Source organism: Entelurus aequoreus, linkage group LG18, assembly GCF_033978785.1.
Source record: "Entelurus aequoreus isolate RoL-2023_Sb linkage group LG18, RoL_Eaeq_v1.1, whole genome shotgun sequence".
Taxonomy (NCBI): domain Eukaryota; kingdom Metazoa; phylum Chordata; class Actinopteri; order Syngnathiformes; family Syngnathidae; genus Entelurus; species Entelurus aequoreus.
In genome coordinates, this window is record NC_084748.1 from 51603758 (window position 1) to 51629305 (window position 25548).

Sequence of the window (25548 nt, forward strand, 5' to 3'; positions counted from 1 at the left end):
GAGAGTTTATGAAAGAAACTGGAGAGTTTATGAAAGAAACTGGAGAGTTTATGAAAGAAACTTGGGAGTTTATGAAAGAAACTGGAGAGTTTATGAAAGAAACTGGAGAGTTTATGAAAGAAACTGGAGAGTTTATTAAAGAAACTGGAGAGTTTAAGAGAGAAACTGGAGAGTTTATGAAAGAAACTGGAGAGTTGATCATAAAAGTGGAGAGTTTATGAAAGAAACTGGAGAGTTGATCATAAAAGTGGAGAGTTTATGAAAGAAACTGGAGAGTTTATGAAAGAAACTGGAGTGTTTATCATAAAACTGGAGAGTTTATGAAAGAAACTGGAGAGTTGATCATAAAAGTGGAGAGTTTATGAAAGAAACTGGAGAGTTGATCATAAAAGTGGAGAGTTTATGAAAGAAACTGGAGAGTTTATGAAAGAAACTGGAGTTTTTGAAAGAAACTGGAGAGTTTATCATAAAACTGGAGAGTTTATGAAAGAAACTGGAGAGTTTATGAAAGAAACTGGAGAGTTTATGAAAGAAACTGGAGAGTTTATGAAAGAAACTGGAGAGTTTATGAAAGAAACTGGAGAGTTTATGAAAGAAACTGGAGAGTTTATGAAAGAAACTGGAGAGTTTATGAAAGAAACTGGAGAGTTTATCATAAAACTGGAGAGTTTATCATAAAACTGGAGAGTTTATGAAAGAAACTGGAGAGTTTATGAAAGAAACTGAAGAGTTTATGAAAGAAACTGGAGAGTTGATCATAACAGTGGAGAGTTTATGAAAGAAACTGGAGAGTTTATGAAAGAAACTGGAGAGTTTATGAAAGAAACTGGAGAGTTTATGAAAGAAACTGGAGAGTTTATGAAAGAAACTGGAGAGTTTATCATAAAACTGGAGAGTTTATCATAAAACTGGAGAGTTTATGAAAGAAACTGGAGAGTTTATGAAAGAAACTGAAGAGTTTATGAAAGAAACTGGAGAGTTGATCATAACAGTGGAGAGTTTATGAAAGAAACTGGAGAGTTTATGAAAGAAACTGGAGAGTTTATGAAAGAAACTGGAGAGTTTATGAAAGAAACTGGAGAGTTTATCATAAAACTGGAGAGTTTATCATAAAACTGGAGAGTTTATGAAAGAAACTGGAGAGTTTATGAAAGAAACTGAAGAGTTTATGAAAGAAACTGGAGAGTTGATCATAACAGTGGAGAGTTTATGAAAGAAACTGGAGAGTTTATGAAAGAAACTGGAGAGTTTATGAAAGAAACTTGGGAGTTTATGAAAGAAACTGGAGAGTTTATGAAAGAAACTGGAGAGTTTATGAAAGAAACTGGAGAGTTTATGAAAGAAACTGGAGAGTTTATGAAAGAAACTGGAGAGTTTATGAAAGAAACTGGAGAGTTTATCATAAAACTGGAGAGTTTATCATAAAACTGGAGAGTTTATGAAAGAAACTGGAGAGTTTATGAAAGAAACTGAAGAGTTTATGAAAGAAACTGGAGAGTTGATCATAACAGTGGAGAGTTTATGAAAGAAACTGGAGAGTTTATGAAAGAAACTGGAGAGTTTATGAAAGAAACTGGAGAGTTTATGAAAGAAACTGGAGAGTTTATGAAAGAAACTGGAGAGTTTATCATAAAACTGGAGAGTTTATCATAAAACTGGAGAGTTTATGAAAGAAACTGGAGAGTTTATGAAAGAAACTGAAGAGTTTATGAAAGAAACTGGAGAGTTGATCATAACAGTGGAGAGTTTATGAAAGAAACTGGAGAGTTTATGAAAGAAACTGGAGAGTTTATGAAAGAAACTGGAGAGTTTATGAAAGAAACTGGAGAGTTTATCATAAAACTGGAGAGTTTATCATAAAACTGGAGAGTTTATGAAAGAAACTGGAGAGTTTATGAAAGAAACTGAAGAGTTTATGAAAGAAACTGGAGAGTTGATCATAACAGTGGAGAGTTTATGAAAGAAACTGGAGAGTTTATGAAAGAAACTGGAGAGTTTATGAAAGAAACTTGGGAGTTTATGAAAGAAACTGGAGAGTTTATGAAAGAAACTGGAGAGTTTATGAAAGAAACTGGAGAGTTTATTAAAGAAACTGGAGAGTTTAAGAGAGAAACTGGAGAGTTTATGAAAGAAACTGGAGAGTTGATCATAAAAGTGGAGAGTTTATGAAAGAAACTGGAGAGTTGATCATAAAAGTGGAGAGTTTATGAAAGAAACTGGAGTGTTTATCATAAAACTGGAGAGTTTATGAAAGAAACTGGAGAGTTGATCATAAAAGTGGAGAGTTTATGAAAGAAACTGGAGAGTTGATCATAAAAGTGGAGAGTTTATGAAAGAAACTGGAGAGTTTATGAAAGAAACTGGAGTTTTTGAAAGAAACTGGAGAGTTTATCATAAAACTGGAGAGTTTATGAAAGAAACTGGAGAGTTTATGAAAGAAACTGGAGAGTTTATGAAAGAAACTGGAGAGTTTATGAAAGAAACTGGAGAGTTTATGAAAGAAACTGGAGAGTTTATGAAAGAAACTGGAGAGTTTATGAAAGAAACTGGAGAGTTTATGAAAGAAACTGGAGAGTTTATCATAAAACTGGAGAGTTTATCATAAAACTGGAGAGTTTATGAAAGAAACTGGAGAGTTTATGAAAGAAACTGAAGAGTTTATGAAAGAAACTGGAGAGTTGATCATAACAGTGGAGAGTTTATGAAAGAAACTGGAGAGTTTATGAAAGAAACTGGAGAGTTTATGAAAGAAACTGGAGAGTTTATGAAAGAAACTGGAGAGTTTATGAAAGAAACTGGAGAGTTTATCATAAAACTGGAGAGTTTATCATAAAACTGGAGAGTTTATGAAAGAAACTGGAGAGTTTATGAAAGAAACTGAAGAGTTTATGAAAGAAACTGGAGAGTTGATCATAACAGTGGAGAGTTTATGAAAGAAACTGGAGAGTTTATGAAAGAAACTGGAGAGTTTATGAAAGAAACTGGAGAGTTTATGAAAGAAACTGGAGAGTTTATCATAAAACTGGAGAGTTTATCATAAAACTGGAGAGTTTATGAAAGAAACTGGAGAGTTTATGAAAGAAACTGAAGAGTTTATGAAAGAAACTGGAGAGTTGATCATAACAGTGGAGAGTTTATGAAAGAAACTGGAGAGTTTATGAAAGAAACTGGAGAGTTTATGAAAGAAACTTGGGAGTTTATGAAAGAAACTGGAGAGTTTATGAAAGAAACTGGAGAGTTTATGAAAGAAACTGGAGAGTTTATTAAAGAAACTGGAGAGTTTAAGAGAGAAACTGGAGAGTTTATGAAAGAAACTGGAGAGTTGATCATAAAAGTGGAGAGTTTATGAAAGAAACTGGAGAGTTGATCATAAAAGTGGAGAGTTTATGAAAGAAACTGGAGAGTTTATGAAAGAAACTGGAGTGTTTATCATAAAACTGGAGAGTTTATGAAAGAAACTGGAGAGTTGATCATAAAAGTGGAGAGTTTATGAAAGAAACTGGAGAGTTGATCATAAAAGTGGAGAGTTTATGAAAGAAACTGGAGAGTTTATGAAAGAAACTGGAGTTTTTGAAAGAAACTGGAGAGTTTATCATAAAACTGGAGAGTTTATGAAAGAAACTGGAGAGTTTATGAAAGAAACTGGAGAGTTTATGAAAGAAACTGGAGAGTTTATGAAAGAAACTGGAGAGTTTATCATAAAACTGGAGAGTTTATCATAAAACTGGAGAGTTTATGAAAGAAACTGGAGAGGTAATGAAAGAAACTGAAGAGTTTATTAAAGAAACTGGAGAGTTTAAGAGAGAAACTGGAGAGTTTATGAAAGAAACTGGAGAGTTGATCATAAAAGTGGAGAGTTTATGAAAGAAACTGGAGAGTTGATCATAAAAGTGGAGAGTTTATGAAAGAAACTGGAGAGTTTATGAAAGAAACTGGAGTGTTTATCATAAAACTGGAGAGTTTATGAAAGAAACTGGAGAGTTGATCATAAAAGTGGAGAGTTTATGAAAGAAACTGGAGAGTTGATCATAAAAGTGGAGAGTTTATGAAAGAAACTGGAGAGTTTATGAAAGAAACTGGAGAGTTTATCATAAAACTGGAGAGTTTATGAAAGAAACTGGAGAGTTTATGAAATAAACTGGAGAGTTTATCATAAAACTGGAGAGTTTATGAAAGAAACTGGAGAGTTTATGAAAGAAACTGGAGAGTTTAAGAAAGAAACTGGAGAGTTTATGAAAGAAACTGGAGAGTTTATGAAAGAAACTGAAGAGTTTATGAAAGAAACTGGAGAGTTGATCATAACAGTGGAGAGTTTATGAAAAAAACTGGAGAGTTTATGAAAGAAACTGGAGAGTTTATGAAAGAAACTGGAGAGTTGATGATAAAACTGGAGAGTTTATGAAAGAAACTGGAGAGTTGATGATAAAACTGGAGAGTTTATGAAAGAAACTGGAGAGTTGATCATAAAAGTGGAGAGTTTATGAAAGAAACTGGAGAGTTGATGATAAAAGTGGAGAGTTTATGAAAGAAACTGGAGAGTTGATCATAAAACTGGAGAGTTTATGAAAGAAACTGGAGAGTTGATCATAAAAGTGGAGAGTTTATGAAAGAAACTGGAGAGTTGATCATAAAAGTGGAGAGTTTATGAAAGAAACTGGAGAGTTTATGAAAGAAACTGGAGAGTTTATGAAAGAAACTGGAGAGTTTATCATAAAACTGGAGAGTTTATGAAAGAAACTGGAGAGTTTATGAAAGAAACTGGAGAGTTTATGAAAGAAACTGGAGAGTTCATCATAAAACTGGAGAGTTTATGAAAGAAACTGGAGAGTTTATGAAAGAAACTGGAGAGTTTATGAAAGAAACTGGAGAGTGTATCATAAAACTGGAGAGTTTATGAAAGAAACTGGAGAGTTTATGAAAGAAACTGGAGAGTTAATCATAAAACTGGAGAGTTTATGAAAGAAACTGGAGAGTTTATTAAAGAAACTGGAGAGTTTAAGAAAGAAACTGGAGAGTTTATGAAAGAAACTGGAGAGTTTATGAAAGAAACTGAAGAGTTTATGAAATAAACTGGAGAGTTGATCATAAAACTGGAGAGTTTATGAAAGAAACTGGAGAGTTTATGAAAGAAACTGGAGAGTTTATGAAAGAAACTGGAGAGTTTAAGAAAGAAACTGGAGAGTTTATGAAAGAAACTGAAGAGTTTATGAAAGAAACTGGAGAGTTGATCATAAAACTGGAGAGTTTATGAAAGAAACTGGAGAGTTTAAGAAAGAAACTGGAGAGTTTATGAAAGAAACTGGAGAGTTTATGAAAGAAACTGGAGAGTTGATCATAAAACTGGAGAGTTTATGAAAGAAACTGGAGAGTTTATGAAAGAAACTGGAGAGTTTATGAAAGAAACTGGAGAGTTTATGAAAGAAACTGAAGAGTTTATGAAAGAAACTGGAGAGTTGATCATAAAACTGGAGAGTTTATGAAAGAAACTGGAGAGTTGATCATAAAACTGGAGAGTTTATGAAAGAAACTGGAGAGTTGATCATAAAACTGAAGAGTTTATGAAAGAAACTGGAGAGTTGATCATAACAGTGGAGAGTTTATGAAATAAACTGGAGAGTTTATGAAAGAAACTAGAGTTGATCATAAAAGTGGAGAGTTTATGAAAGAAACTGGAGAGTTTATGAAAGAAAGTGGAGAGTTGATGATAAAAGTGGAGAGTTTATGAAAGAAAGTGGAGAGTTGATGATAAAAGTGGACAAAGCAAAGACTTTTGAGCAGGTGTGACCTCATGACAAATATTCCAGTCGGTGGTGGTGAAGGAAAGTTTGCATTCCAGTGGAGAGACGTAAGAAAAGTGGTCAGACTATGTCAGTCATTTATTTGTTGGCAAACAACTTTCACTGTTACAACAAATATTAGTTATGAGATCATTCGACTTGATAACCCATACAAAAAAGAATAAATAATCATCAATATCGTAAGAATCAACATAATAATTTAAAAAGAAAGCGCTGCGTGTGCACTTGATTTCCCCCCCGCATAAAAGTCAGCTCTCTTTATTTGTTGCTTTCTTTCATAAATCATTTCTCTGCTGGGAACTCCTCAAAGCTGACAAAAATAATCCTCATTTCTACGTCTTCTTCTTTAGCACAATGAGATGTAAAACAGTATACAAACAATATGACTTCCCCTTGTGCCTAAAACCCAAAACTTCCAGAACAAGTGTTCCCATGGCAACCACCTTCCTTCCCCCGTTCATCTAGCGGTGTAAAATATAGAAGTGACAATCTGCAGGAAGTGAAGTGTGCGAGGAGTAAATGCATATTAGTCAGAGTGCGCAGAAAGACCGGCAACAGTTCCACAGAGACCGTGTGCAACATGGGGACCTGGATTCTATACAATACATAGAAATGAGTTCCTTTTTTTTTTTAGTAGGGTAACTGAACTTTTACAGAAGAATGAGAAGAAACTGGCCGGTGCTCCCTGGTCCACACGAGCTCCCGTCTTTGTTCTGGGCGCAGTTGCAAGGACGGACCATGTGGGCCTGGACTCCACTCCGGCTGAGCGGAGTTGAAGAAGGTCAGAAAAGGTTGCAGTTTGCTTTCTGGGGGCTTTTTATCGTACATCTTCCCCTCGACCAAGGGGCGTGGCCTTGGCCTGAGGCCAGACTATGTTGGCCTTGGAACACGTCTTTGAGCCAGACTGACATACAGAAACACAGACCTTAGTAATCAGGGGTGTGGGGGGGTCGAACTTTCAGGTCCAAAATTACAGATCCCTCCCTTGTAGGTCCAAGGTTTTACTCAAGGTTTGCTATTCACAAAGTGCCTACAGCGCCGCCCTCTGGTGACAATACATTCAGCCCCCATATTGTTCTGAACCACGTTGGAGTCCAGGGGCGGACCCGCTGGGCCTGTCAGTCAACAACAGTGGAAGGTTGTGAGCTCAGGGAGGGATAGGAGTCTCTTGGTGGACTCTATAGACTGGTGACCAGGTGGGAAGGGTCTACGGGGGACTCCTCAGGCGAAGAATCGGACTCCTCCTTGCTGCCGGACACCATGTAGCCGTCGCTGCCTCCGCGGCCCATGTGGTAGTAGCTCTGCAGGTCGTGAAGGTGGTTCCTGGAGCCGAGGTTGGGCATGCTCTTGTAGTAGACGTCGTCCAACTCCGGAGCTGTGGCGCTCTTACAGGGCTGCAGTTCTCCGGAGCTGTCCTCCTCGCCGTCCGTCAGACCGTTCATCTGGGCGTCCGGGAGGTCGGTGAGGACCGGCATGCTGGTGTACAGCGAGTCTCTGTGGCTGGGCGAGTGCGTCTGCTCGTCGGTGTGCTCGTTGGTCAGCAGAGGGAAGAAGCTCTCGCTGGTTTCCTGCGGGATGCGGCGGGGCCTGGAGTAGCTGTGCGGGGGAGGCGGCGGCTGGCTATCCGGGGGAGGGGGCCGCGGCGGGAGGAGGGGCGCGTTGGATTCCTCTCGGATGATCTCCAGACCGAGGTTCTCCTCGTGGGGGAAGGCAGCGGGGTTGTCCAGCACCATAGGGCCGCCGTCCTCGCTCCCGTTGCCCACACAACCTCCGACCCCGCTGCTGCTGGAGCTGCTGCTGCCTCCTGCCAGGCTCCCTGGAACACAACACCGGCTTAGGACTCGCATCAGGAAAAACTGCTTTTGGCCGAGTTATTTCTGGACACATTTGAAAGGTGACTAATCAGTGGCTGTCCCGCTCAGGGTTCCGGTATTAGTCTATTCCAACATGACCAGTACGGGTCTGGTCATTCAGGTTGCGTTTAAAAGCAAAGAAATACTGAAATTGAAAACAAAGTTCTGTGTTTCTAAAAGCAACAAGTCGATATAAACACGATTAGTTTTGTGTTTTATATTTCATTCCACAACAATGAAAATCGACAGCTAACAGAAATGAAAACCTTGTTTTCTTTTTTCTCATTTTTCCGACACTGGAAGTTGCAGAAAGAAAACATTCTCTCTATCTGTGTTATCAATATATTGATCCAGGATTATTGTCACCAACGATATAACATCAAATAAAGAGAGAAGTATTCAACACTTGTCTTTTCTAAAGTAAATGTGTACATCAGATATTGATCATCTACATAATGATTAGCCTGATTGGCTGGACAGGACACATTCAAAATACAATAAAAAAGCTTTTTGTGAATCCATTAAAAATCATTAAAAATAAGAATCGCAATCATTCTCAAAATAATTTTTTTGACACCCCTATTAATATATATATATATATATATATATATATATATATATATATATATATATATATATATATATATATATATATATGTATGTATATATACGTATATATATATATATATATATATATATATATATATATATATATATATATATATATATATATATATATATATATATATATATATATATATATATATATGTATGTATGTATGTATATATATGTATATATATATATATATATATATATATATATATATATATATATATATATATATATATATATATATATATATATGTATGTATATATATATATATACTGTATATATATAACAATATACATATAAATATATTTATACATATATATATATACACATACAAACATATATACATACATACATACATACATACATGTATGTATGTATGTATGTATGTATATATGTATATATGTATGTATGTATATATGTATGTATGTATGTATATATATATATATATACATATACACAAATATGTATATATATATATACTGTATATATATATACAGTATATATATATATATATATATATATATATATATATATATATATATATATATATATATATATATATATATATATATATATATATATATATATATATATACTGTATATAAAGACGCAGACGCATGACCCTGACAGGTTCCACTGTACCAACTCTCTACTGGCTTCTGAGTGCAATATTGGGAATGTATTTGGATCAGAAGCAGAACCAAAGCAGCACTTGATGACCCTGCTGGATTTTAGCTGCTAGTTGTGACTTCAAGTCAGACAGGAAGGAAGGAAGGAAGTAAGGAAGGAAGGAAGGAAGGAAGGAAGGAAGGAAGGAAGTAAGGAAGGAAGGAAGGAAGGAAGGCATGCGAGAAGGTGGAAACATTTCCCTTGTGGATCAATAAAGTTTGTCTAAGTCCAAGTTTAACTCCAACTCTAAGTATAGGTCCAAGTCCAAGTCCAAGTCCAAGTCCAAGTCAAAGTCTAAGTCCAAGTCTAACTCCAAGTCTAAGTCTAAGTCTAAGTCTAAGTTCAGGTCTAAGTCTAAGTGTAGGTCTAGGTCTAAGTCCAAGTGTAAGGTGGTCTCTCACCTCCGTTGGCCAGGCTGCTGTTGACCATCTTGTTGACCAGGTTGTGCGTGCGCTCGCTGCTCCTCTGGTGGTTGTTGAGGTAAGACGGGATATAATTGGAGGTCAACTCCTTCAAGATCTTCTTCTCCAAAGTGCTCTCTTTGTGTTTGCCATGGCTGCTGTAGCCACTTCTCTCTACAATTTGTACACAGTCACTCAGGTATTCTCCGCTGTAGTTGTTGCCGTGGTTACCATTCAGCGGCAGCGTGTCCATACCGCTGGAGTCTCTTGCGTTGTTCAGTATGCCCTCTGAGGAGGACACAAACATACAGTATATTCACAAACATACAGTATATTCACAAACATACAGTATATTCACAAATATACAGTATATTCACAAACATACAGTATATTCACAAACATATAGTATATTCACAAACATACAGTATATTCACAAACATACAGTATATTCACAAACATACAGTATATTCACAAACATACAGTATATTCACAAACATACAGTATATTCACAAATATACAGTATATTCACAAATATACAGTATATTCACAAACATACAGTATATTCACAAACATACAGTGTATTCACAAACATACAGTATATTCACAAACATACGGTATATTCACAAATATACAGTATATTCACAAACATACAGTATATTCACAAATATACAGTATATTCACAAACATACAGTATATTCACAAACATACAGTGTATTCACAAACATACAGTATATTCACAAACATACGGTATATTCACAAACACACAGTATATTCACAAATATACAGTATATTCACAAACATACAGTATATTCACAAACATACAGTATATTCACAAACATACAGTATATTCACAAACACACAGTATATTCACAAACATACAGTATATTCACAAACATACAGTATATTCACAAACATACAGTATATTCACAAACATACAGTATATTCACAAACATACAGTATATTCACAAACATACAGTATATTCACAAATATACAGTATATTCACAAACATACAGTATATTCACAAACATACAGTATATTCACAAATATACAGTATATTCACAAATATACAGTATATTCACAAACATACAGTATATTCACAAACATACAGTGTATTCACAAACATACAGTATATTCACAAACATACGGTATATTCACAAACACACAGTATATTCACAAATATACAGTATATTCACAAACATACAGTATATTCACAAACATACAGTATATTCACAAACATACAGTATATTCACAAACACACAGTATATTCACAAACATACAGTATATTCACAAACATACAGTATATTCACAAACATACAGTATATTCACAAACACACAGTATATTCACAAACATACAGTATATTCACAAACATACAGTATATTCACAAACACACAGTATATTCACAAACATACAGTATATTCACAAACATACAGTATATTCACAAACACACAGTATATTCACAAACATACAGTATATTCACAAACATACAGTATTTTCACAAATATACAGTATATTCACAAACACACAGTATATTCACAAATATACAGTATATTCACAAACATACAGTATATTCACAAACATACAGTGTATTCACAAACATACAGTATATTCACAAACATACAGTATATTCACAAACACACAGTATATTCACAAATATACAATATATTCACAAACATACAGTATATTCACAAACATACAGTATATTCACAAATATACAGTATATTCACAAACATACAGTATATTCACAAACATACAGTATATTCACAAATATACAGTATATTCACAAACATACAATATATTCACAAACATACAATATATTCACAAATATACAGTATATTCACAAACATACAGTATATTCACAAACATACAGGATATTCACAAACATACAGTATATTCACAAACACACAGTATATTCACAAACATACAGTATATTCACAAACATACAGTATATTCACAAACATACAGTATATTCACATCTCTGAGGAGGACACAAATATACAGTATATTCACAAATATACAGTATATTCACAAACATACAGTATATTCACAAACATACAGTATATTCACAAACACACAGTATATTCACAAACACACAGTATATTCACAAACATACAGTATATTCACAAACACACAGTATATTCACAAACACACAGTATATTCACAAACATACAGTATATTCACAAACATACAGTATATTCACAAATATACAGTATATTCACAAACATACAGTATATTCACAAACATACAGTATATTCACAAACATACAGTATATTCACAAACACACAGTATATTCACAAACATACAGTATATTCACAAACATACAGTATATTCACAAACATACAGTATATTCACAAACATACAGTATATTCACAAACATACAGTATATTCACAAACATACAGTATATTCACATCTTGCCAGCAGGCACGCCATCCATTGTTGTTCATACGTGCAGGAACAGTAAGAAGACAAGTAGAAGTAGGAAGTGCACAGTGTCGTTCACAATCATTGTGAGAGACAAGAAGACAAGGTGTTGTGGTTTTTGCAATCCAACATGTAAAAATCGACTTGACATTTTTCCCGTTTTATTTGGGGAAGCACTCTATTTATGTCGAAATAGCTTCGTTTCAATTTCCACAATTACAGCGCCAAAGTGACTTTCACCTCAATTTTTCAACTCCCGTCTGCTCCAACGTCTCACTCTTCCTCCGTGCTCGCTTCTGTACGCAACAGTTCATCCTCAGTATATTCAGCTTCAAAAATATACAGTTGTGAATCCTCATTTGTCCAAAAATAGTCGTCTTTGTTATTTGTTACCAAATCTGATTGTTACCAAGTCTATAAAACATATTACATATTGTTATGAAGGTGTGTGTTACTACATTATATATATATACTTGCAGTGTGTACATTGTACATATTACATATTGTTATGAAGGTGTCTGTTACTACATTATATATATACTTGCAGTGTGTATATTGTACATATTACATATTGTTATGAAGGTGTGTGTTACTACATTATATATATATACTTGCAGTGTGTATATTGTACATATTACATATTGTTATGAAGGTGTGTGTTACTACATTATATATATATACTTGCAGTGTGTATATTGTACATATTACATATTGTTATGAAGGTGTCTGTTACTACATTATATATATACTTGCAGTGTGTATATTGTACATATTACATATTGTTATGAAGGTGTCTGTTACTACATTATATATATACTTGCAGTGTGTATATTATACATATTACATATTGTTATGAAGGTGTGTGTTACTACATTATATATATATACTTGCAGTGTGTATATTGTACATATTACATATTGTTATGAAGGTGTCTGTTACTACATTATATATATACTTGCAGTGTGTATATTGTACATATTACATATTGTTATGAAGGTGTCTGTTACTACATTATATATATACTTGCAGTGTGTATATTGTACATATTACATATTGTTATGAAGGTGTCTTGTTACTACATTATATATATACTTGCAGTGTGTATATTGTACATATTACATATTGTTATGAAGGTGTCTGTTACTACATGATGTATATACATGCAGTGTGTATATTGTACTTATTACATATTGTTATGAAGGTGTCTGTTATTACATTATATATATACTTGCAGTGTGTATATTGTACATATTACATATTGTTATGAGGGTGTCTATTACTACATTATATATATACTTGCAGTGTGTATATTGTACATATTACATATTGTTATGAAGGTGTCTGTTACTACATTATATATATATACTTGCAGTGTGTATATTGTACATATTACATATTGTTATGAAGGTGTCTGTTACTACATTATATATATACTTGCAGTGTGTATATTATACATATTACATATTGTTATGAAGGTGTCTGTTACTACATTATATATATACTTGCAGTGTGTATATTGTACATATTACATATTGTTATGAAGGTGTCTGTTACTACATTATATATATACTTGCAGTGTGTATATTGTACATATTACATATTGTTATGAAGGTGTCTGTTACTACATGATATATATACTTGCAGTGTGTATATTGTACATATTACATATTGTTATGAAGGTGTCTGTTACTACATGATATATATACTTGCAGTGTGTATATTGTACATATTACATATTGTTATGAAGGTGTCTGTTACTACATTATATATATACTTGCAGTGTGTATATTGTACATATTGTTATGAAGGTGTCTGTTACTACATGATATATATACTTGCAGTGTGTATATTGTACATATTACATATTGTTATATTGTACATATTACATATTGTTACTACATGATACTTGCACTCCTATTTGTCACATCTTCCAGGCGTTTTTTTACCATCTTTAAAATGGTAAAAAAAAAAAAGAGGTGTGTTCTTGTCTCTCATCATAATTGTGAAGGATAGGTACAATTCCAAAAAGCGCAGTTCCCCTTGAAGGTAATTAACTTAGAAAGCATTTGGAGAAAATATGACATCTGAGGCAAATGTTTTTCAATCGGATGTCCAACACTGCAGAGCAAATGTGCTGGATGCTTTCTCACAGGCAGCTCATGGATTTCATGGCAGATGAAAGAAATATGTGACAGGAAACTTCAGCAAAGTCCAATGCAGGCAGGAAGTGAAGGAAGCAGGAAGTGAAAGAAGCAGGAAGTGAAGGAAGTAGGAAGTGAAGGAAGCAGGAAGTGTAAGAAGCAGGAAGTGAAAGAAGCAGGAAGTGAAGGAAGTAGGAAGTGAAGGAAACAGGAAGTGAAAGAAGCAGGAAGTGAAGGAAGCAGGAAGTGAAGGAAGCAGGAAGTGAAAGAAGCAGGAAGTGAAGGAAGTAGGAAGTGAAGGAAACAGGAAGTGAAAGAAGCAGGAAGTGAAAGAAGCAGGAAGTGAAGGAAACAGGAAGTGAAAGAAGCAGGAAGTGAAGGAAGTAGGAAGTGAAGGAAGCAGGAAGTGAAAGAAGCAGGAAGTGAAGGAAACAGGAAGTGAAGGAAGTAGGAAGTGAAAGAAGCAGGAAGTGAAGGAAGCAGGAAGTGAAGGAAGCAGGAAGTGAAGGAAGTAGGAAGTGAAAGAGGCAGGAAGTGAAGGAAGTAGGAAGTGAAGGAAGCAGGAAGTGAAAGAAGCAGGAAGTGAAGGAAACAGGAAGTGAAGGAAGTAGGAAGTGAAAGAAGCAGGAAGTGAAGGAAGCAGGAAGTGAAGGAAGCAGGAAGTGAAGGAAGTAGGAAGTGAAAGAAGCAGGAAGTGAAGGAAGTAGGAAGTGAAGGAAGCAGGAAGTGAAAGAAGTAGGAAGTGAAAGAAGCAGGAAGTGAAGGAAGCAGGAAGTGAAGGAAGTAGGAAGTGAAGGAAGCAGGAAGTGGAAGAAGCAGGAAGTGAAGGAAGCAGGAAGTGAAGGAAGCAGGAAGTGAAGGAAGCAGGAAGTGAAGGAAGTAGGAAGTGAAAGAAGCAGGAAGTGAAGGAAGCAGGAAGTGAAAGAAGCAGGAAGTGAAGGAAGTAGGAAGTGAAGGAAGTAGGAAGTGAAGGAAGTAGGAAGTAAAGCATACTTGTGTCTCTGTAAGACGCTGATGGAGGCCATGAGGGAGGAGAGAGAGAAGAGACAACAAAGTGAGTTGACGCATCAAAGACGACAGACGGCAACAAGAAGATGCTTTTTTTCATTTTTGATTGGAACAAACAGAAAACATTGGAGAGTGTAAAACTACATGCAGGAATGACCGCACTTTGTATTTACTTCCCTCGAATAAGTGGTGGTCTTATATTGGAGTCAAGAAGATAATAAGTGGTGGTCTTATATTGGAGTCAAGAAGATAATAAGTGGTGGTCTTATATTGGAGTCAAGAAGATAATAAGTGGTGGTCTTATATTGGAGTCAAGAAGATAATAAGTAGTGACTAAAATAATTGATGGATAAGTGGATGACTAAAATAATTGAGAGATAAGTGGATGACTAAAATAATTGACAGATAAGTGGATGACTGAAATAATTGACAGATAAGTGGATGACTAAAATAATTGACAGATAAGTGGATGACTAAAATAATTGACAGATAAGTGGATGACTAAAATAATTGATGGATAAGTGGATGACTAAAATAATTGATAGATAAGTGGATGACTAAAATAATTGACAGATAAGTGGATGACTGAAATAATTGACAGATAAGTGGATGACTAAAATAATTGATGGATAAGTGGATGACTAAAATAATTGAGAGATAAGTGGATGACTAAAATAATTGATGGATAAGTGGATGACTAAAATAATTGATGGATAAGTGGATGACTAAAATAATTGACAGATAAGTGGATGACTAAAATAATTGACGGATAAGTGGATGACTAAAATAATTGAGAGATAAGTGGATGACTAATAATTGACAGATAAGTGGATGACTGAAATAATTGACAGATAAGTGGATGACTAAAATATATGATAGATAAGTGGATGACTAAAATAATTGATAGATAAGTGGATGACTAAAATAATTGATAGATAAGTGGATGACTAAAATAATTGATAGCTAAGTGGATGACTAAAATAATTGATAGATAAGTGGATGACTAAAATAATTGACAGATAAGTGGATGACTAAAATAATTGATAGATAAGTGGATGACTAAAATAATTGATAGATAAGTGGATGACTAAAATAATTGATAGATAAGTGGATGACTAAAATAATTGATGGATAAGTGGATGACTAAAATAATTGATAGATAAGTGGATGACTAAAATAATTGATAGATAAGTGGATGACTAAAATAATTGATAGATAAGTGGATGACTAAAATAATTGATAGATAAGTGGATGACTAAAATAATTGATAGATAAGTGGATGACTAAAATAATTGATAGATAAGTGGATGACTAAAATAATTGATAGCTACAGTTCTCTGGAAAATAATCACTGTTAATTTCAACAATTTCCTGAAATATGCAAGTGTGTTTTATTTGATTACTTAATTAATCGAACAAAGTAATCAATAGATTACTTGAGTACTAAAATAAATTGGTAGCTGCACGTTTTTTATTACAATTATGTCCCCTGAAACATACGTAGAGGCTATAAAATGTGTTTTATTTCTTTACTCCATTAATAAAAAAACGTAATTAATAGATTACTCAAATAACTGATAGCTGCAGCTCTAAGAGAAAAAAAAAACGCTGTTAATTTGAACAGTTTACCCTCATAAAGTGTGTTTTATTCCATTACTTCATTCATCCAACAATAGAATCAATAGATTACTCGATTACTAAAAAAAAACAATAGCTGCAAACATTGTTTTTTTTTAAACAAATTTCCCTGAAATATGCATGGAGGCTATGAAGTGTTTTTTATTTGATTACTCCATTAATCGAAAAAATCTAATCAACAGATGACTTGATCACTAAAATAAATTGATAGCTGCAACTCTAAGAAAGAAATGTTTTTAATATTTCAACTATTTTGTGTTTTATTCGATTCCGCAATGAATCGAACAAAGTAATCAATACATTACCCGACTACTAAAACAAATCAGTAGCTGCAGCTCTAAGAATTTTTTTTTTTATCCAAACAATTTCCCCTGAATTATGCATTGAGGCCATAACGTGGGTTTTATTCGATTACTCGATTAATCGAACAAAGTAATCAATGGATAACTAAACAAAAATCAACAGCTGCAGCTCTAAGTAAAAATAAAGTTAAACAATTTCTCCTGGAATATTCATTGAGGCCATTAAATGTGTTTTATCCGATTACTCGATTAATCGAACAAGGGAATCGATGACTAAAATAATCGCGAGCTGCAGCCCTAAGATAAAAAAAGTTCAATATAAATCGAGACGCGTGCACGGTCCACCTGGCTGAGGTCTACCTGCTTGGCCACGCCTCCAAGGCAGCTGACAGGTCAGGTGACCCCGCTGAGGAAGACTGCTAACACCTACTAGCTACTAGCGGACCTCAAGGACCAGAAGAACCTGAGAACATGTTCTGCTTCTGAACATTTATACACGAAAGCCAACAGAAGAACCTGAGAACATGTTCTGGTTCTGAACATTTATACACGCAAGCCAACAGGTGGCGCCAAACTACTCCCAAGAGAGTCCCAGCTTTTCTTCCTGTCACTCACGCGCACCAGTGACCCGGAGAGACGCTGGGAAAACAGGAGTCTCAGGGCTCGTTAGCAAGTTAGCAAACAACGGATGCTAAATGTGAGCTAATGGTGATCAATGAAGCCGAATCACCAACAGCTGCTAATTGCAATCTACTAATTAGTCAGACAAACACAACATTTAATTAGTCAGACAAACACAACATTTAATTAGTGAGACAAACACAACATTTAAACATTTAATTAGTGAGACAAACACAACATTTAAACATTTAATTAGTGAGACAAACACAACATTTAAACATCTTTCCAAAAAGACTTCAGGAAGTTTGATTTTGTTCAAAAGGGACGACACGTAAATAATAACTCATTTCCTGTTTGCCAAAATGAAGACACATTTTATTATATTTGAGTCAATACGTGTTTTCAACTCCTGTTTCCAAGACTGTTGTAGTGAACACTTCATGTCATCTTTGTTTGTAATCAATAAACCAATCATTCAGTTTATACCGATTGTAATGATCCATGACTCCGATTATTCATCAATCAATCAACTTAATATCGATTGTAATGATTCATGACTCAGAATATTCATCAATCAATCAACTTAATATCGATTGTAATGATCCATGACTCCGACTATTCATCAATTAATCAACTTAATATCGATTGTAATGATCCATGACTCTGACTATTCATCAATTAATCAACTTAATATCGATTGTAATGATCCATGACTCCGATTATTCATCAATTAATCAACTTAATATCGATTGTAATGATCCATGACTCCGACTATTCATCTATTAATCAACTTAATATCGATTGTAATGATCCATGACTCCGACTATTCATAAATTAATCAACTTAATATCGATTGTAATGATCCATGACTCCGATTATTCATCAATCAATCAATCAGTTTTATAGCGATTGTAATGATCCATGACTCTGATTATTAATCAATGAATCAATGTTATACCAATTGTAATGATCCATGGCTCTGATTATTAATCAATTAATCAGTTTTATACCAATTGTAATGATCCATGACTCCGATTATTAATCAATTAATCAGTTTTATACCAATTGTAATGATCCATGGCTCTGATTATTAATCAATCAATCAGTTGTATACCGATTGTAAAGATCCATGACCCAGATTATTAATCAATTAATCCATTTTATACTGATTGTAATGATCCATGACTCTGATTATAAATCAATCAATCAGTTTTATATTGATTGTGATGATACATGACTCAGATTATTAATCAATCAATCAGTTTTATATTGATTGTGATGATCCATGACTCCGATTATTAATCAATCAATCAGTTTTACACCGATTGTAATGAACCATGACTGATTATTAATCAATCAGTTTTATATTGATTGTAATGATCCATGACTCCGATTATTAATCAATCAATCAGTTTCATACCGATTGTAATGATGGATGACTGTAATTATTAATCAATCAATCAGTTTTATACCAATTGTAATGATCCATGGCTGCGATTATTAATCAATCAATCAGTTTCAAAGCGATTGTAACGATTGATGACTCTCGATATTAATTATTTAATCAGTTTTATATTGATTGTAACAAAGGATATTAAGCCCATCCCCCACGCAGTAAGCCCCGCCCCCACAGACCTTGGGTGTTGTACATGGCGGCGGCTGCAGGGTTGTTGTAGACTGCAGAGTCACCAAGCAGGGTGTTGTAGGGGTGGTGAGTAGCGTGGGGACGAAGGAGAGCATTAGTTAGAAGATGGTTAGCCACCGTCCCTGGGGGGGGCAGGAGGCAGGAAGGAGGAGCAGGAGGCAGGAGGGAGGAGGGAGGCAGGCGGGGGAGGACAGGAGGGTGGGTGTGATTGGAGAGAGAGAGAAAAATAGAGAGATAGAGAGAATGTGTCAGAGTGGGAGTAAGTAGAGGAAGAAAGAGAGATAGAGTGAGTGTGTGGAAGAAAGAAGAAAGAAGGAGAGAAGAAAGAATACAGAAGAAGAAAGAATAAAGAAAGACATAATATTAAATAAGGCGAGAAGAAGACAGAACAAAGAAGGAAAATAATAAAACGAGAAGAAAGGAGAGAAGAAAAAAGAAGAGAAAAAAGAAAAAAAAGAAAAAAGAAATAAAGAAGAAAAGAAGAATAAAGAAAAAAGAAAGGAGGAGAGAATAACAAATAAGGAGGGAAGAAAGAATAAATAAAGAAGAATGAAAGAAGAAAAAAGAAATAAAGAAGAACAGAGGAAGAAAGAAGAAACAAAGAATAAAAAAAGAGAGAATAATAAGGAATAAACAACAAAGAAGGAGAGAAGAATAAAGAAGAAAGAAGAAATAATGAAGGAGAGAAGAAAAAAATAAGAAATAAAGAAGGAGAGAATAAAGAAAGAGAGAAGAAGAAATAATTGAGAAAGAAAGAAGAAATAAAGGACATAATAAAGACAAAGAGAAGAAGAAATAATTAAGAAATAAAGGAGAGAATAAAGAAAGAGAGAAGAAGAAATAATTGAGAAATAAAGAAGAAATAAAGGAGATAATAAAGACAGAGAGAAGAAGAAATAAATAAGAAATAAAGGAGAAAATAAAGAAAGAGAGAAGAAGAAATAATTGAGAAAGAAAGAAGAAATAAAGGAGATAATAAAAACAGAGAGAAGAATAAATAATTGAGAAAGAAAGAAGAAATAAAGAAGGAGATAATAAAGAAGGAGAGAAGAATAAAGAAGAAAGAAGAAATAAAGAAGGAGATCATAAAGAAGGAGAGAAGAATAAAGAAAGAAGAAATAAAGAAGAAGAGAATAAAGAAGGAGAGAAGAAGACAAGTGAATCAAACATATTTCAAAGTAAAAGCCTCCCAAAGATTAACAACATTCTGATGTATGTTGATACACAAACACTTTTATACATGTTGTATAATATTATATATATATATATATATATATATATATATATATATATATATATATATATATATATATATATATATATATATATATATATATATATATATATATATATTTATTATATTCAATATATTTCACGTTATATATGTTGATGATATATAATATATATTTAATATATTCAATATATTTCATATGTGGATTATGTATTATATATATTTATTCATTCAATATATTTCGTATGTTATACATATTTAACATGTTTTATATGTTAATTATATTCTATATATATTTAATATATTCTATATATTTAACATGTTATATATGTTGATGATATATAATATATTTTTAATATATTCAATATATTTCATATGTTATATATGTTCATGATATATAATATATATTTAATATATTCAATATAATTCATATGTGGATTATGTATTATATATATTTATTCATTCAATATATTTCGTATGTTATACATATTTAACATGTTTTATATGTTAATTATATTCTATATATATTTAATATATTCTATATATTTAATATGTTATATATGTTGATGATATATAATATATTTTTAATATATTCAAAATATTCAATATATTTCATATGTTATATATGTTGTATAATATTATATATATATATTTATTATATTCAATATATTTCACATGTTATATAAGTTTTATAATATTATATATATATTTATTATATTCAATATACAGTCGTGCTCATAAGTTGACATACCCTGGGAGAATGTATGATTTCTTGGCCATTCTTCAGAGAATATGAATGATAACACAAAAACCTTTCTTCCACTCATGCTTAATGGTTGTGTGAAGCTATTTATTGGCAAACAACTGTGGTTACTCTTTTTAAATCAAAATGACAAAAGAAAGTACCCAAATGACCCTGATCAAAAGTGTACATACCCCGTGACTTTGATGTGATAACATGCACAAAAGTTGACACAAACAGGTTTGAATGACTAATCAAGGTTCCAATCCTCACCTGTGACATGTTTCTTTATTATATTCAATATATTTCATATGTTATATATATTTCATAAGTTATATATGTTGATGATATATATTATATATATTTTATATATTCAATATATTTCATATGTTGATTATGTATTATATATATTTACTCTATCAATATATTTCGTATGTTATACATATTTAACATGTTATCAATGTTAATTATATTCTATATATATTAATATAGTCAATATATTTAATATGTTTTATATATTTAAAATATTCAACATGTTTAATATATTTTATATATTTAATATGTAATATATGTTTCATATATTGTATATATTTAAAGGAGCCATATGTAATAATGTCATGTCAAGTCATCATTAAATATGTCATTAATAGATCATCTTATTTTCCAATACTTCTAGAAGTGATAACAGTAGTTCACATGATCATTTCTAATCTACATTTACAGCCCCGAAATATTGTTATTGTTTTCATGTCCATGCCCCGCCCCTCCACCGTTGGACCAATGAGAGAGTCTGTGAGTGTGTCACATCCAGGTCTGGCTACTGCCACCGGTAAAGTTACTAAACATGTCAGACCTTAGTCACTCTAGAAGTTACCATTCTCAACTAATTCATGACTAAGCCAGGAACTAAACCAGGATTAGAAAGATGGAGACCATGATGCAAAACTTGCTCATTTCCTCCTTGATAGGTAAGTCAGGCATTTATGTCTAGTGTCAGTGCCTATCACCTTCTCTATATGTGTAGTGTCAGTGCCTATTTCCTTCTCTATATGTGTAGTGTCAGTGCCTATCACCTTCTCTATATGTATAGTGTCAGTGCCTATCACCTTCTCTATATGTGTAGTGTCAGTGCCTATCACCTTCTCTATATGTGTAGTGTCAGTGCCTATCACCTTCTCTATATGTGTAGTGTCAGTGCCTATTTCCTTCTCTATATGTGTAGTGTCAGTGCCTATCACCTTCTCTATATGTGTAGTGTCAGTGCCTATTTCCTTCTCTATATGTGTAGTGTCAGTGCCTATCACCTTCAATATATGTGTAGTGTCAGTGCCTATTTCCTTCTCTATATGTGTAGTGTCAGTGCCTATTTCCTTCTCTATATGTGTAGTGACATGACACCTTATAAATGACTTATAAATAACAACTTATAAATGACAACTTATAAATGACACCTTATAAGTGACAACTTATAAATGATAACTTATAAATGACAACTTATATAAATGACAACTTATAAATGACACCTTATAAATCATAAAAGACAACTTATAAATCATAAATGACAACTTATAAATGACAACTTATAAATGACACCTTATAAATCATAAATGACAACTTATAAATGACACCTTATAAATGACAACTTATAAATGACAACTTATAAATGACAACTTATGAATGACAACATATAAATGACAACTTATAAATGACACCTTATAAATCATAAATAACAATTATAAATGACAACTTATACGTTTGTAAATGACACCTTATAAATGACAACTTATGAATGACAACATATAAATGACAACTTATAAATGACACCTTATAAATCATAAATAACAATTATAAATGACAACTTATACGTTTGTAAATGACACCTTATAAATGAAAACCTATAAATGACAAGTCATAAATGAAAAGTCATAAATGACACCTTATAAATCATAAATGACAACTTGTAAATGACAACCTATAAATGACAACTTATAAATGACACCTTATAAATCATAAATGACAACTTATAAATCATAAATGACAACTTATAAATGACACCTTATAAATCATAAATGACAACTTATAAATGACACCTTATAAATGACACCTTATAAATGACAACTTATAAATGACAACTTATAAATGACACCTTATAAATGAAAACATATGAATGACAACTTATAAATGACAACTTATACGTTTGTAAATGACACCTTATAAATGACAACTTATAAATGACAACCTATAAATGACAACTTATAAATGACAACTTAAAAATCATAAATGACAACTTATAAATCATAAATTACAACGTATAAATGACAACTTATAAATGACACCTTATAAATCATAAATGACAACTTATAAATGACACCTTATAAATGAAAACTTATAAATGACAACTTATAAATGACAAGTCATAAATGAAAAGTCATAAATGAAAAGTCATAAATGACACCTTATAAATGACACCTTATAAATGACAACTTATAAATGACAAGTCATAAATGAAAAGTCATAAATGAAAAGTCATAAATGACACCTTATAAATGACACCTTATAAATGACACCTTATAAATCATAAATGACAACTTATAAATGACAACTTATAAATGACAACTTATAAATGACACCTTATAAATCATAAATGACAACTTATAAATGACAACTTATAAATGACAAGTCATAAATGAAAAGTCATAAATGACACCTTATAAATGACAACTTATAAATGACAAGTCATAAATGAAAAGTCATAAATGAAAAGTCATAAATGACACCTTATAAATGACACCTTATAAATGACACCTTATAAATCATAAATGACAACTTATAAATGACAACTTATAAATGACACCTTATAAATCATAAATGACAACTTATAAATGACAACTTATAAATGACAAGTCATAAATGAAAAGTTATAAATGACACCTTATAAATCATAATTGACAACTTATAAATTACAACTTATAAATGACAACTTATAAATAACAAGTCATAAATGAAAAGTCATAAATGACACCTTATAAATGACAACTTATAAATGACAACTTGTAAATGAGAAGTCCTAAATGAGAAGTCAACATGCAAATGCTACCTCGGTTGAGGGTGGCGGAGCTGTTGATGTCTCCGGTGATGAAGGAGGACTCCTGCTTCCTCACCGTGTCGTTCCACATGCGCCTGATGCGACTCTGCAACACAGGAAGTGCAAGGGGAGGCAGGAGGAAGTGCAAGACAGGAAGTGCAAGACAGGAAGTGCAAGGGGAGGCAGGAGGAAGTGCAAGACAGGAAGTGCAAGGGGAGGCAGGAGGAAGTGCAAGACAGGAAGTGCAAGGGGAGGCAGGAGGAAGTGGGGGAAGGGAAGAAAAAGAAGAGAAGTCAAACATAAAAGGGATCGCGAGGAGAAACAGAAGCACTTTAAAGAGCACAACGCCGTGCGCACAGGTGTGGGTCAAGGTGTGAGGTAGCTCCGCCTCCAAGTCCACATAAATGATTTGCACATTTATTTGGTGGACAGAGAAGAGGAGTGACCCCAAACCCCCAGGTCGTGCACTGGCCTCACCTGAGAGTCTGCTGTGCTGTAGCGTCCAGGTGTGCAGGCAGGTAAGCTCACCTGTGAGCCTGTGGAGTAGCGGCCAGGTGTGCGGGAGGTGGTGGTCTTGGAGGAGGAGATGGAGGTCTCCACGCTCTTGCCGCTGCAGCAGTGAGTCCGCAGACACTTGCCGTACTCTTTGCGCACCTGCACAGGTGGACACTGTCAGCTGAGCACTTTGGACTAAAACAACTCTCAGTCTTTTCTAAATAGAAAGCTCAACCAGAAAAAAACTACAAACGTTTGTATTTCGGGAAAACTTGCATCCTAATGCTGAAAAGCCGAACAAAATGCTATTAGTTAGCATGCTAGACAGATAGCATCAGGTGACTCACCTGCACATTCAGCTGGATGCTAATGTTAGCATGCTAACATTGCAGGTGTAAGCCTCAGAGTCAAATTATTTGGTAATTGATGCATGCTAAGTGCTAGCATGCTAATGTTCGTAAAACCAGCCAAATAAAAGAACATGCTAATATTAACATGTGTATGTCAGCATGCTAACAGTTAACATGTTTATGTCAGCATGCTAACAGTTAACATGTTTATGTCAGCATGCTAACAGTTAACATGTTTATGTCAGCATGCTAACAGTTAACATGTTTATGTTAGCATGCTAACAGTTAACATGTTTATGTCAGCATGCTAACAGTTAACATGTTTATGTTAGCATGCTAACAGTTAACATGTTTATGTTAGCATGCTAACAGTTGACATGTTTATGTCAACATGCTAACAGTTAACATGTTTATGTCAGCATGCTAACAGTAAACATGTTTATGTCAGCATGCTAACAGTAAACATGTTTATGTCAACATGCTAACAGTTAACATGTTTATGTCAGCATGCTAACAGTTAACATGTTTATGTCA

At 33.3% G+C, this 25548-nt stretch overlaps 1 protein-coding gene across 1 annotated transcript in view; it reads right to left on the minus strand.

Annotated features, from left to right (window-relative positions):
• Positions 1-5703: 5703 nt before the first annotated feature.
• The window catches only part of LOC133633443 (adhesion G protein-coupled receptor L3-like), an 87303-nt gene continuing 67458 nt past the window's right edge, over positions 5704-25548 (minus strand). The window contains exons 11-16 of the mRNA XM_062025969.1: positions 24647-24823; positions 24182-24275; positions 19102-19233; positions 14891-14908; positions 9336-9623; positions 5704-7614 (exon numbers count right to left, since the gene is read on the minus strand). Coding sequence (XP_061881953.1) covers positions 6977-7614; positions 9336-9623; positions 14891-14908; positions 19102-19233; positions 24182-24275; positions 24647-24823 — 1347 coding nt within the window. The 3' untranslated portion in view covers positions 5704-6976. The remainder of the gene's footprint in view (positions 7615-9335; positions 9624-14890; positions 14909-19101; positions 19234-24181; positions 24276-24646; positions 24824-25548) is intronic.